General features: G+C 36.4%; 3 protein-coding genes across 3 annotated transcripts; 2 read left to right on the plus strand and 1 right to left on the minus strand.

Annotated features, from left to right (window-relative positions):
* The first annotated feature begins 1,567 nt into the window (after positions 1-1,567).
* On the plus strand, positions 1,568-5,135 carry LOC107409186 (aldehyde dehydrogenase family 3 member F1). Its single transcript, XM_048479055.2, has 10 exons — positions 1,568-1,902; positions 2,048-2,116; positions 2,456-2,552; positions 3,006-3,212; positions 3,411-3,535; positions 3,641-3,745; positions 3,830-4,002; positions 4,192-4,282; positions 4,383-4,532; positions 4,621-5,135. Exons 1-10 carry the CDS (start codon positions 1,702-1,704, stop codon positions 4,855-4,857), a joined length of 1,455 nt encoding a protein of 484 aa, XP_048335012.2. The 5' UTR covers positions 1,568-1,701; the 3' UTR covers positions 4,858-5,135.
* Positions 5,136-5,319: 184 nt separating this feature from the next.
* On the plus strand, positions 5,320-9,069 carry LOC107409756 (uncharacterized). The gene is given in 5 exon segments (XM_048479057.1): positions 5,320-5,823; positions 6,917-7,074; positions 8,313-8,386; positions 8,476-8,574; positions 8,732-9,069. Coding segments are annotated over 5 exon segments (876 nt in total). The 5' UTR covers positions 5,320-5,334; the 3' UTR covers positions 8,788-9,069.
* Positions 9,070-9,416: 347 nt separating this feature from the next.
* LOC107406040 (probable methyltransferase PMT27) lies at positions 9,417-13,565 on the minus strand. The gene is made up of 8 exons (XM_016013135.4): positions 11,747-13,565; positions 11,506-11,655; positions 11,117-11,387; positions 10,907-11,017; positions 10,631-10,805; positions 10,246-10,518; positions 9,947-10,141; positions 9,417-9,857 (listed from the first exon to the last, which is right to left on the minus strand). Exons 1-8 carry the CDS (start codon positions 13,238-13,240, stop codon positions 9,644-9,646), a joined length of 2,883 nt encoding a protein of 960 aa, XP_015868621.3. The 5' UTR covers positions 13,241-13,565; the 3' UTR covers positions 9,417-9,643.
* Between the last annotated feature and the right edge of the window lie 423 nt (positions 13,566-13,988).

Consider the following 13,988-nt stretch of genomic DNA (forward strand, 5'->3'; position numbering starts at 1 on the left):
ATATATATAAGATTTCATTAAATAAAGATAAATAAATCAAATTCTAACTTTATTATTAAAAATTTTAAAACATAATAACCTATTGAAACGAAATTTAGATATAAAGGGATTATACTATTTTTTTATAATAAAAATTTATAAAACACATTGAATAACATCTCTCTAATGCCTTATAGTCGGAAGCAGATGAAAAAAAAAATAAAAAAAATGGTGATCCTCCGTGGCAGTTGAAAGAAGGAGGGCAGCATAATTATTTTATTTATTTATTTTTATTTTTTCCAGACATGAGTGAATTGCCTCGTTATTGTTTATGTGGTAGAATGTAGATGCTCAATATTCCACCTTCAAAATAAAATAAAATAAACATCTGCAGTACTGATTTTTATTAATTAAAATTTTTCCTATTTAAAATTTGTATGACTATCAGCACAGCACTGAATATCTAGACCCTTCCAATCTAATTCAAAAACAAATTGTTTCATAATTTTTTTTAATAAAAACCATAGGAATGAGCTTGTTATATTTCTATAATTACTGTTGTTCTAAATATGTATGAACTTTAAAAACATTTTGATTAAGGGTTAAATACAGTTAGCTCCTTAATTATTTCACGTATTCCATATGAATTTTGTGAAATTAATTATACATAATTAATATCACTTTATTGGAAAGCTATTTTATTATGTTCTATTTAATTTTTAATTGGTGTATATATCAAATCTTCCCAAATGTATTAGATAAAATTGAAAAATTAAACTTAAATGACAAAAAAGTAGGTTGACAATGTAACACTTTTTATAGTTTTAGGGATTAGAATACAAAAATATAATAGTTTAGGCAGATAAATGTGTTTAACTCTTTAATTAATAATGTAAAATTAATATCATAATTCTGTAAAATAAAAAAGATATATATATATATATATATATAATAGAAAATTCAGGAGAAAAAAAAAATTGTGAAAAATATTTTTCAGCTTGAAGCAGCAAATAAATCTCTACCATGCATAGTAAGTACGAATATCTCATAATTTCAACTGCTAACTACATGTTTTTATTTTATGTTTGCGTGTTTCTTTTTGTTTAATTTTTGGGCTGACAAACTGCTTACTGGTAACTACTTGGCTGTGATGGGTCGAAGCTATTGGAATTCAATAAGAAAATATAACATTTGAAATTAGCTCCAACTGTATGCTTTTATTTTGCTGCCAAAGCGTAAAATAGCTTTTAGAAGGACATTGAATTAACAAAATTCAGTAATAAAGTGCACAAAACCACCATTTACCCGCCCCCTTACAATGCCAACCCTATTAACATTATGTTTATTAAAAAAAACCAAAATTATTAGAGAGAGTCCAATATTATTCAATCCCTCCACATGTGGTGTGTGACAATATCACTTTTTGTGCGTCCGAATGTAGCTAACTGCAACCTTGGAAGAAGTTGAACGTTGTGATCAAATAGTATGGCAACTATGCATCTATTAATAAATGCAATAAGATTTTTAAACCCATGATTGATCAATTAGTTGGGTGCTTTTAATGTCGGCTCCTTTGAAGTTGCAGTGTTTGGTTGTGGCTTTTAAAGCGTGCATATAAAAAAAAATTGTATAGAAAAAGAGAAGAAGAAACAACTGGGTGACAAAAAAGACCATAGAAACCCAAGTCCTGATTTCTGAGATCTTGTTAAGGTGTTGATCAACATGGAAGCAAAGATTGAAGTATTAGAAGAAAGCTTGGCTGAGGTGAGGAAAACCTTTAGAAGTGGCAAAACTCGAAGTGTTTCATGGAGAAAAAACCAACTTCGAGCACTAATTCAGCTCATCAACGACAATGAAGACAAGGTTATGAAAGCACTGTATGATGATCTTGGGAAACACCCTGTTGAAGCTTATAGGGACGAGGTATAAAACCACATATGTTTGTACTGGATAAGGTTTTATCTTTTAAGCATTTTTATGTGGATGTATTTGAAATTTTGAAGCTAGGCCTTGGATTTATCAAATTTCAGTACTGTTTGACTTGTAAATTTAATTACTTCCATGGCAGGTTGGAGTAGTGCTAAAATCTATCAACTATGCTTTGAACAATATAGACAAATGGACGGCCGCTAAAAAGGTAAATTAATTTCCTTTAATTATTTAAAATTTAATTTAATGGTTCAATGTTTGAGCTACTCTTTTTGAGGTAAGGTTATATATATAAATGGAATTCGAGCTTCGGGCTTGACAGGGTATATAAAAGCCTCTTTCTTTGCCTCTTTGGGTAAACATCAATGCCTTGTAAGTGGCCGTAACTTTGATTAATTCATAGACAATATTTGTTAGATTCGGCATTGCGAAGACTGTGCCGTCTGTCCAGTGCATTTAATAGCAGGTATTATCGGGTAATTACTAAATGTAAGGTAAATAGCAGATTGATGTAAATTTTTGTTCGTTAATTTCTGGAAATTTGCAGAGTTCATTGCCATTGCTTTTCTTTCCTGCAAAAGGAGAAGTCCTGCCTGAACCGTTTGGCGTTGTTGTCATATTTTCATCTTGGAACTTCCCTATAGGTGAGTCCATTAATATAGTTTTATTATTAATTACTATGTTTTGGTGAAATAATTCAAGAGTTCTATGACCACATATATGTCAATTTATTAAGATTGAACTATCGCAAGTTTTCTATTATTTTTTGCTGTCTTAACTAATCTTTTCAACCTTTTTTAAGTATTGAATGCTTATCTAATTTATTGTGGGTCAATGAGCAATTACCATGCCACTCTGTTTCTAGCCCACATTATTTATACAAGTCACAGGGCCTTTTATCAAGTATCTTTTTCAGCATTTATTATTGAAAAAAAATATATTGGAAGATGGGAATTTCTTATAATCAAACTCATAATATTGGAAGAGATTTTAACCGGAATTTCTTATAATCAGAGTTAATTAAGAGTAAAAAATTTATCAGAGTAAGTTAGCAAAAAGATGAGAAGCAGGATAGTAATTATTTTGTTCGTATGCAGCAATGGCATTGGACCCTTTGATAGGAGCAATATCGGCAGGAAACACAGTGGTTATTAAACCTTCAGAACAAGCCTCAGCATGCTCTGCTTTTCTTGCCCATTATATCCCTCTTCACATGGACAGCAAGGCCATCAAAGTCATTGAAGGTGGAGCAGAAATCAGTGAACTATTACTGCAGCAAAAATGGGACAAGATATTCTTTACTGGTAGCCTCATTCTCTCCCTGCAATTTCCCTGTGTTCTTTCAATTGAATTAAGCTGGTAGTGTGCCTAAGTAGACATGGTAGTCCTACTTATCCTGTTTTGTTTCTTTGGTGGTTTCATCATTGAAAACCATCTGGATTGCAAGCAAAGAATATTTTGATTTTCAACACTACATTGTCATCTTAAAATGCCTCTTTCAGGAAGTCCTCGAGTAGGGCGTATTGTAATGACTGCAGCTGCAAGGCACTTAACACCCGTCACTCTAGAGCTTGGTGGAAAATGCCCTACCATTCTAGATTCCCTCTCGGATCCTAGAGATATTAAGGTCGGCTTACTTTAATTGCAAAGTCTATATGGTTGAGGCCTTTTTAAGTATTAAATTCTTTGAAGATGATCAATTAGTTTAATGCTTATGTGTCTGATCAATCAGGTGGCGGTCAAAAGGATTGTTGCAGGGAAATGGGGACCTTGCAGTGGACAAGCATGTATAGGAGTGGATTATATGCTTGTTGAGGAGAAGTTTGCTCCTGTTTTTGTAAAACACCCACCTATATTCACATTCCATGTATAATTTTTAACTATGAGTTTGTATTAAACGTCCGGATTTGTTTGTGTTCAGATAGAGTTAGCACAGGGAATAATCAAGAGATGTTTTGGTGAAATCCCAAAAGAAACAAAGAGAATGGCTAGAATTGTGAATAAGCACCACTTTGAGAGACTGCGGAATCTTATCGAGGACCCTCTTGTTGCGGATTCCATTGTATATGGCGGTTCTCTAGATGAAGAGAATCTGTAAGTTGTCAGCTTTTTCAGTCTTTGCTCTTTGCTAACATGGCTAAGATACTTGCAAAGCAAATGGTATTAAGAATAATGGGTCGAAAGGTTCATATGCCTCCTATTAATTCTACAGTTTCTAGATATTGCTTTTTGCTTCATTAGCTATAGCGACTTAAATTCATATATTTGTGCAAATTTTTACAGGTTCATTGAGCCAACAATCTTGTTAAATCCTCCCCTTGATGCTGAGATCATGACTGAAGAAATCTTTGGGCCATTGCTACCTATAATCACTGTGAGAGAAGAGAAAATATACAATTCTGTTTGATTTTGACATCGCAAAAGTCTCAAAACAAAACAAATTTTCCTTTTATTGTTTTTGCATTGGTGTACAGTTGAGAAACATTCAGGAAAGCGTTGAATTCATAAACAGCAGGCCAAAGCCTCTTGCCATTTATGCATTTACCAAGAATGAAGCATTGAAGGGAAAAATTTTATCAGAAACATCTTCAGGAAGTGTGACTTTCAACGATGTCATGGTTCAAGTACTATGCTAGCTCCTCCTCTTCTCTGTATTTCATTCAAAAAAACAAAACATAGAGCTTATGCAATGGATGTGTTATTTCTGTGCAGTTTCTTTGTGATGAGCTACCATTTGGTGGTGTTGGACAGAGTGGGTTTGGGAGGTACCATGGAAAGTATTCATTTGAGACCTTCAGCCATGAAAAAGCAGTCATGCATGGAAGCTTCTTTCCAGAAATAGGCCCTAGATATCCTCCATGGAATGACTTCAAGCAGAAATTTATCCGACTGGGATACGCACTTGACTACTTTGGACTACTTCTGCTTCTCCTGGGGATTAAAAGATAGCCACGTATATATAATATACCAATGTTAATTACTCCACGGCAGTCAGTCACTGTTATTCATTATAGGAGTAAAAGGATTTGAAATGTGTTAATAAACGAATAATTACTCCACGGCAGTCAGTCACTGTTATTTATTATAGGAGTAAAAGGATTTGAAGTGTGTTAATAAATGAACCACCTTCTAGCTGCTTGATTAAGTTTATCATCATCGTTTGCCGCCGTGCTTCTTTGTACCATGCAACATAATTCTTCTATGAAATAAAATTATCTTTTTAATTCTATGTGTTTGCCAAAAACTCAAATCAAATTATTTTCTTGCTATGCCGTACACTGCAGCTCAACTTCTAGAAATATATAGTGGGTCCGAGTCCAGTATATATAATTCCTCCAATAAATTGGTGACACGTGACCTTCGGTCTTTAATTTCCATGGTACATGTATCCTTATATATCATAGCCATTTCCATTCAATTGCTTCAATGGAAACGGCGGTGCATCGTCATCGTCTGCGTTGGACTTCAGCTTACACCTCAGCGATATCCAATCATAAACAAGCAAAGAAAGAGAATGTCCGGACCCACACGGGGTTGGGCATGACCATGAGAGGAGTTCTAGCCCTAAAACGTGTGCTTCCTTCAAATTCAAATCCAGTCATCACCAACTCCAATTATCCACCACGATCCCTTGGGCCTCGTTGCAGGAGGAAATCGATGGCCGACGAAGCACCGAATAAGACCCTTCCATATGAATCGGCAACGAAGCAGGGTATCGACAGCAAAGCAAAAGAAGATGATGCAGAATCGAAGCAGTCGCGGGCTCCACCGCCGCCGGAGAAGCCGTTGCCTGGGGATTGTTGCGGAAGCGGATGCGTTCGGTGCGTTTGGGATGTGTATTACGAGGAGCTCGAGGAATACAACAAGCTATACAAAACTGAATCGGAGGCCAATTCAAATTCAAAGTCCTCTTGAGTATAAAATTAAATTAATCTCGAAGGCTGCTTTTTGTTGAACCGGATTGATCCATGATTTCCAGGAAGCGCTTAAACATTTGTTCGAATATTGTATTTTTTTTTTATCATTATTTTATTTTGTGAATGACGTTTCACTGTTATTCTTTCGTGAAATGGATGTAACAGATAATATTGGGGATTTGGTTTTTATTATTATCATTATTATTGGAAAAAAACTTTCATAATTAGAATTTATAAGATCTCATATTGATTTAATATCCATTTAATCCGAATGATTTCTCGCTACCTATTTAGTTGTTTTCGATTGTGCAAGAGAATGATTTTTTTTTTTTTTTTTTTTTTGCAATTTTAACCTGGAAAAGAGAAGCTTTGTTTTATTTAATGTTTTTTCTCTTTACGGTTTTAATTTTTATTTTTGGATTTTGTATTTTTATTTATTAACAAAGGAGAAACCCCAAATTATAAACAATAGGACAAGAATCTCTCAATGAACAAACCTACCTGCAATACACAAGCATCGTCAACTGAACTAGTTCAAAATATACTAAAATACGAACTATAACTAGCAATGGTTTTACCCCAAAAAAATGTTTTTATCAAAAAAAAAAAAACAAAAAACTAGCAATGTTTTGGTTTTTCCCAAAAGGAATGCTTTGTTTTTTAGATTTTATTTATTTATTTATTTGCATTATGTTTTAGTGTTATAGAATAGGATGAGAACATTTTATATATTAAGACCACTTCAAAATTCCAAATTCATTTTTCATAAACTTCAGAAAGATGATAAAAGTACTCAGAAAATTTAATTAAGACCATTGCAAATGGTTCTACCAAAAAAAAAAAAAAAAAAAAAAAAGACCATTGCAAATAGAGAAGCTTTTGAGTTCATGACTCATGATGAGTCCTTCAAATCAGCAACATAGCGAAAGTCTTTTATTATTTTCCGTGGGCCTCATAATGTTAAACCCCTGGCCCATCAAAATGGGCCCAGGAGCTCCGTCATATGTAAACGCCGTGGTGAACGCGCTCTGGTAGTTTAGGAGGGCGGGTTCTCAGCAAAGACTGGTAAAATCACCTAAACGACGATGAAGCAAAATATGAAGGTGGGTCTGGTTATTCTGGCAGGGGTGGCTTTGCTGCTGCTAGGGACGGCACCAATTGGAGCCAAAGCCTCCACTTCTGCTTCGGCATTCGTACACAACGCCATCTACTCCAACAAAATTGCCATTTTCTCCAAATCCTACTGTCCGTACGTCATAATTCCACCACCTCTCTCTCTCTCTCTCTCTCTCTCTCTCTCTCTCTCTGTGTGTGTATATATCTATAGATATTGCATCGATATATACATATACACGTATAATAGATGAAATTTAATTAAGTTTTATCATTTCTAGTTTTCGCTTTATTGCACAGGCGTAGAGGATTTTCTTTTCCACCGAAAGTGATAGATTGGGTGTGATTGATTGATAATTTGGATTTGATATAGGAATTGCGAGGATGTCTTCAATAAAAACTGGGTAAATAAATTGAATTTGATTTACGAATTGGGCAATCAAACGCAGAAGTCCAGGTTGTTTTTATGTTAATTACTGTTTGTCATGTGAATTGATGTTAGACTTTCGTATGTTAATTATTATTAGGAATTTCTTTTGATTTTTCTCATATCGATGGTGGAAAAACTGCTACAGAATGTCCTTCTTTCGTGGATCATAACCTATTTTCAAATTTTTGTACAGTTATTACTTTATTGATAATCATAAGTATCAAGGAAAGGAACCACGATTTTGGATATTTGAGACTTGCGCTATCTGTCAATCATGCTTATTTGAATTAATTTCTTTTTCCACAAATATAATTTAATTTATAATTTATAAGGTTATGTTTTAGGAAAAGATCAAAATGTACTTTTGGAGCGATGGACTTTACTCTTGAATGAACCTGGAATATTTGGTGTTTCGCTTTCCTTCTTTTACTGTTCTCAACCCCTTCTTTTGGGAACCACCTGGATTGGGTGTGGTCTTTTACTCGTTTATTTATTGGATTCCCTTGGGTCTCTGAATTTATTTTCTTATTATTAATTTGTGGGTTCTAAATTAGTTCAAACAACCACTTTCAATCGTTTTGGGTGTCAGAGGGATTTATGCACAATAAACCATAATTTACTGGAGATGGGGATCCCCTTCCACCAATTATTTCACGAATTGGATGAATTATTTTGTGCTTCTTGTAATTTTTGTTTACCACTTTTTTTTAAAAAATAAAAAATAATAAAAAAAATTCTAAGGATGTAGTGGTGAATCATGTATATTTCTGTACTTTTCGAATTTTAAGAGTTGTCTTCAAAGTTGATTGATTAGCTATTGTCATGCTAATAGATGCTATCAAATACACTCTTTAGTAGGATCTATGGAGTACCTGTGTGCTTCGGGTGTGATATGTGTATTTTTATGTTATGTAAAATGACAAAGTATATGTTTTTCCTCTTAGGTATTGCATGCGTTCCAAGCGTATATTCAGTGAACTCCATGAGAAACCCTTTGTTGTTGAGCTTGATCTTCGAGGTATGCATCTGCAAAGGTTGTTAAATATCTGCTTCTTTTTCGAATAACCAAAAATGTTTTTAAATGGTTTGAAATCATGCATGTGACAGATGATGGGCCCCAAATTCAGAGTGTTCTTCTAGATCTGATAGGACGGCGTACTGTTCCGCAAATATTTGTGAATGGCAAACATATTGGTGGCTCTGACGGTTAGTTCACGACTCTCTGTGTGTGTCTCTGTGTGTGTGTGTGTGTGTGTGTGTGTTTACAATGTTTTACCTTTTTCCGTTTGGTTGGTGATTGGTCAATATATCTTGCATTGTTCTCTTCAATTTGCTTTGTTGCATGTCTACTTTTGTAATTCAGATCTCAAAGCTGCAGTTGAGAGTGGTCAATTACAGAAACTTCTAGAAGCAAGTTGATGAAATGAGGAACACAAATATCCAATATGAAGCTGCATATAATTAAAAAAGTTTTTTTGCTCCTCAAAGTAGGTCCAATTTAATGTAGCTTAATGGTAACCGGAACTCATGTTGATGTACTGACGAACTTGCTAATAACTATGAGAATATCACGAAATTCGTTTTCTTTTTATTAGAGATTATATTAATGTATAAAAATTTTCCTAGATGTGCTTTTCATCTAATTACTTATGTACTTCTGACGGTTAATTTTGCATCTACCATTGTTCTTTCTGATAGTTATTGCCTATGTCTTATTCAGCAAGTTATTACGGATTCAGCACGATATTATTTAATGCCCTGCATTTCTAATGGCTGGATTGTCTCCGTACTTCTAGGATATATATATATATATATATATATTTTTTTTTTTTCCCCCTCCAATATGACTCTAATTTTAAGAGTTTGATAGAGGGAACAATACCATAGAATCTCAAACTTTCAACTTTTAGCTTCCATTTACTCTTTCATGCGGTTCAAAATCTAATCTTTAAGGATGAGCGTTTCCGGTATGTTTTTCATCAAATGCTGCTACTTAAATTGATTAAAAATGAAACTTCTCTTATGCTGGAAGACAAAATGAGGGGAAAAAAAAAAAAAAATGAAGCTTTTGACTCATTATCTATTTTCTCACTGTTTGATAAGATTTGACAACAGTAAAAATTACATCCATCTTTTTTTCTGAATTGCAGCAAAAGATAGTAATTACATCCAGAAACAAGATGCCACAGAAAAAATTGCTGGCCTATAAAATTGTCCGAGGAGGAGTGCTTTATATAACAACCAAACTATTTGGATTGCTCATGTCTCTAACTGATCAGGAAGATGCCAGTGTATCTGGTCGCCAATTTCCTTTCTGTGCACTAAGAATCCCTTCCTGGTTTTTGGAAAAAGTTAAATGAACCTCCCAGTGCAGAGACTTCAAGAGGTTCTCAACCTCCCCAATTGCTCGTGACTCATCTCGAACAATCAATTTTCCTCCAGGCCTCACAATTCTATCAACCTCCGCCATTACACTAGCAAGTTTGCACCTGTAAAACCCACTCACGTAATTACATCTAGGTTACGTTCTAAAACATAGTGAAAAGTAGACATGGAAGCCATTAATTAATATGTATACCTCTTTTGCAGCTTTGAGAAAAGATGATCTGCATGAAGGAGATCATACGTTCTGGGGTAGGTGCTGAAAGATTGGCACCAGTCATGGTATATTCCAAAAAGACCACGCTCATAGATTATTGGTAGTGTATCCGGAGAATCTATATTCACCACATTCATCACCCAAACTTTAACGTCTTTCAATGCCGCTGCAAACCTGCACTCCATATATATATATATATATATAAAATTTGAATTGCTTAGATATGATGTCCTGATTTTCTACTTTTGAGAAGTAGAATAGAGATATAAATAAATTACCCTCCATAAACAGCTCTCATGTCCATGACATTCCTGACATTGGACCAGCTGATTCCCAACCTGGCCATATATGAATCCTTGACGACACGTTTCCAGTGTTTGTAATCGGCTTCAAAATCTTGTGGCGCAGGCTTCCCGTAGATCCCCAATTGAGAGCTGTTTAACCAGTAAGGAGGTGTTTGTAATCGACTTGGCCATTCTTCGGGCCAATGAGTCCCTCTCTCTGCCTCTTCTACTGGCACACGGTGCATACATGCTTGCAGAGGTACGTACCTGAAGGAAAAATAATGCAACTGGCTTGATCCGACAGAATCAATTACAGAATTTCCACCATACTTAACATTACTAAATAAGACTGGTTTCGTTCACATCTAAAGTATTTTACCACGCAGCATTAGGATCATCGTCATTTTTACACATAGGAGGCTGGTTTTGCTTTCTTTCATCGTAGCATTGATTTGTTGTTGGTTTGCGGTAGATTGCAGCACCAATGGAATTCAGTTTATCCTTCTGGATGGTCACAAGCTCCCAACACATGGATGCCGTCAGTGTGGTCATCGCTATGAAAAGTCAAATCATCAAAAATTATATATGGCAGCTTCCTGAATGCTGATCAGTACGTGTTTCTTTTGCCAATACAAGTTATTTTGATAATTTTTACCTTTCCAGATTTGTACATCTTCTTCAAGCGTCTGGTACACAGGGGTGGCTGACCAGACGAAGTAACCCCCAGGTCGTAGAACCCGGTTCAATTCCAAAAGAAGTAGTCCGCCTATATATGTATGTATATACACACGTTAAAGTTGTCAAAAGCATCATTATCTCCATGGACGTTAAATTATTTAATGTCAAGTAAATTTGGAATTAGAACCTTCTGCATGCCAGGGAACTCTGCAACGAGCACAGTGAACAATATCAAAAACCCTACTTGGAAATGGAAGTCTCTGTGAACCCATGACAGCAGAAATGGCAGGGATTCCTCTCTCAAGAGCAAACTGAACTTGAGCCTCGTGTTCATCTTTTGGTGCAAATGACATTGTAAGGACATCTCTCTCGAATAGATAGCCACCAAAACTCGCAACCCCGCAACCCACGTCCAGTATTACCCGAGTTCGCTTTCCCCATGCGATTGCTGGTACTGACTGCACTCAATAACAACTCCAACATTCAACTTTCTATTTTACTATTCATTCCATTTATGTCAACTCAATAATATCAGACGGAATTTTGGTTGGTATGTATATATGTGTGTATGTATACCTGTTCTACAAAGTCGATGTAATGGAGCGCTCCATGTATGAACTGGGTCCCACCGCCTGGAAATGTTAAGAACTCACCCGTCACCTTAACCCAGTTTTGGTGCCCTTTCACCTCCGCCAACTTAGTGTGTGGTACGTTGTGATACCATATCTGCCGGTTCACAGTAAGAAAGTTAGACACCCACAGATTCTTCCACACATCCTACAGTTTCTGCTACTAATACACATATCATATTCTTTACCTTGTCTCTGCTTTGTGGCCACTCGATGGTTGTTTTGTAGCCTTGAGGAAGTGGGACAAGGCAAGTGGGTCCTTCTAGAGGGCAATGCCTCTCTCTATGCTCGAAGTGTCTGGTTGAATGTAAATGCTTCAATGCCTGCTCGTTGTCCAAACACGGTATATAATCTGGACCTGCCGTTACGTTACATAGCTGCCAAGTGTATCCATAGATGCTCCCTTGACCGTCCGACTCGTCCTTCCGTCTCTCCTTCTCGTTTTCCGACTGATCTGCTTGAGTTGACCAAGCTTTCTTCGACTCCTTTGACTCCTTTGGAATCCCGGAGTTCTCCCCACCAGGGAATGTCTCGCCTGAGTTTGACTCAGCGGCCTTAGCTTCTTCTTTCCCACTCTTTTTTTGCTGAGGCTCCTGCTGTTGTTGTTGATCCACCGTTGCGGATTGTTGGGTTGCATCGGTTTGCTGGTTCGTCACGTCTGTGAATTCATGCTGCGATGATTGATCTTGCGCGGCTGATTCATCGGTTTTAGCCGTGGATTCCGAATTTTCTTGTTGTTGTTTTTGTTGCTTTTCATGTTTGTGCTGTTGTACTCGTTTCTGTTGATCATCCTCTGATATCTCATTTTGAGATTCCTGTGAGCTTTTCTGGTCTTGATCGGCTTGCTGTCGCTGCTCCTGCTGCTGCTGCTGTTGTTGTTGTTGTTGATCATCTCCCTCATTTTGTACTGTTTGGGGTTGTTGTTGATCTTCCACTGGCGTTTGATTCTGAGTCTCCCGTGAATTCCCTCGGTTTTCATCCTCTTGTAGTTGCTGTTGTAGTATCTTATCCTGTTGTTGTTGATCTTCGTCTGGCTTTTGTTGGTCATGATTTTCTTGTGCGGTTTCACCACTTTCAGAGTCACTATTTTGTTCCTGAACCTCGTTGTTCTCCGTCACTTTTTCAATTCCAGTAGTACCACCACCTTCGTCACTACTAGCTTTCGAGTTTTCCTCAGATTCAGAAACTTTAACCTGTTGAGTTTGAGTCATCGAACTTTCTTCGGATAATTGAGTTTGGCTTTCTTTCTGCTTCTCTTCCTCAATGGCAGCCTGTTCTTCTTGTTTATCACCTTCATTTTCTTGTTCCGAAGAACTGCTCCTATCTTCCTCAGCAGGAATAGCCTTTGCTTGTTCTTCATTAGAAACATCCGATTTGTTTGAATCATCGGCTTTGAGGGCATCGTCAGGAAGTTCACCGGGACTGTCTTCAAACGACTTACTGTCAGCAGACTTGATGATGCCTTGGGGGAGATCATTGGAGGAAGATGATGAGGAAGCGCCCGTGGAAGTGGAAGTGGACGTGGCGGTGCGAGTGGTGGTGGCTTGGGGTGGAACCACATTGTTGGAAGTGAGCATCCATACACCCAGAACACACAGTGCAATGAACAGCACGGTGGTTGCAGTAGAAGCGTAAGAATTTGAGGAAGAGCGCTTGTTGTTACGCGACTTACTCAGTGCCATAACTCACGAAGGGATACAGAGAGAGAGACACATACACACAGAGAAGAATGAAAGAAAGAGAGAATAAAAAAAGTTTGGCGTCTTTGGGATTATAGTTGTCGTTTGTGAGATTTGCTAAAAGGAGGGTGAGAGATTTGGGTGGTGTTTGTGGCAGTGGAAGAAGATGGAAAATTGTGAGTGTGAGAGAAAGACACGGAAATTAATGTTCCAACTTGGACTGTCTCAAAGATCAAGATCCAAAGGAGTCGGACAAGGGAAATTAGTTATTACAAAATAACATGCATTAAAATTTAAATGCTATGTTTCATGTTTCTACGTACCATGTAGCACTAATTACCTTGGACGGCATTGATCCCCAAAAAAAAAAAAAAAAAAAGGTGTGGAATTTACGTACGGACAAAAAAATATATATATATATATACACACTATGGACCGTGGACCAAAGTAATATTATGGACCAGATACTCACTATCAGGCCTAACGATGTATTTGGCAGATTGGCCCAAATACATTGGGTCGAACTTAGCACGCACACGCTTTTAGGTTCACTCTTTTTTATAGATCTCTCTTGATAAATAATCCAAGATTTTTTTTTTTTTTTATGTGGTATATAAGAGATTTATTTCTGTCTACTGTAGAACTCCGTTCCAAAAGATAAAATATATAGATAGGGAGGAGAATTTTGGATCAACAAGAAATCGATTTCCACCTTACATAAAAATAATATTTGTGTGGTGATGAAATTCAA

The sequence above is a fragment of the Ziziphus jujuba genome, chromosome 7, assembly GCF_031755915.1.
Source record: "Ziziphus jujuba cultivar Dongzao chromosome 7, ASM3175591v1".
Taxonomy (NCBI): domain Eukaryota; kingdom Viridiplantae; phylum Streptophyta; class Magnoliopsida; order Rosales; family Rhamnaceae; genus Ziziphus; species Ziziphus jujuba.

What these genes read in the sequence shown, in the direction of transcription:
- LOC107409186 (XM_048479055.2), top strand. Translation starts at nt 1,702, where the DNA reads ATGGAAGCAAAGATTGAAGTATTAGAAGAAAGCTTGGCTGAGGTGAGG. An exon ending in TTGAAGCTTATAGGGACGAG is followed by an intron (nt 1,903 to 2,047) that starts GTATAAAACCAC and finishes CTTCCATGGCAG; the next exon opens with GTTGGAGTAGTGCTAAAATC. An exon ending in TCTCTAGATGAAGAGAATCT is followed by an intron (nt 4,003 to 4,191) that starts GTAAGTTGTCAG and finishes AAATTTTTACAG; the next exon opens with GTTCATTGAGCCAACAATCT.
- LOC107406040 (XM_016013135.4), bottom strand. Translation starts at nt 13,240, where the DNA reads ATGGCACTGAGTAAGTCGCGTAACAACAAGCGCTCTTCCTCAAATTCT. An exon ending in GGCCACAAAGCAGAGACAAG is followed by an intron (nt 11,656 to 11,746) that starts GTAAAGAATATG and finishes GTGAACCGGCAG; the next exon opens with ATATGGTATCACAACGTACC. An exon ending in AGATGTACAAATCTGGAAAG is followed by an intron (nt 10,806 to 10,906) that starts GTAAAAATTATC and finishes GACTTTTCATAG; the next exon opens with CGATGACCACACTGACGGCA.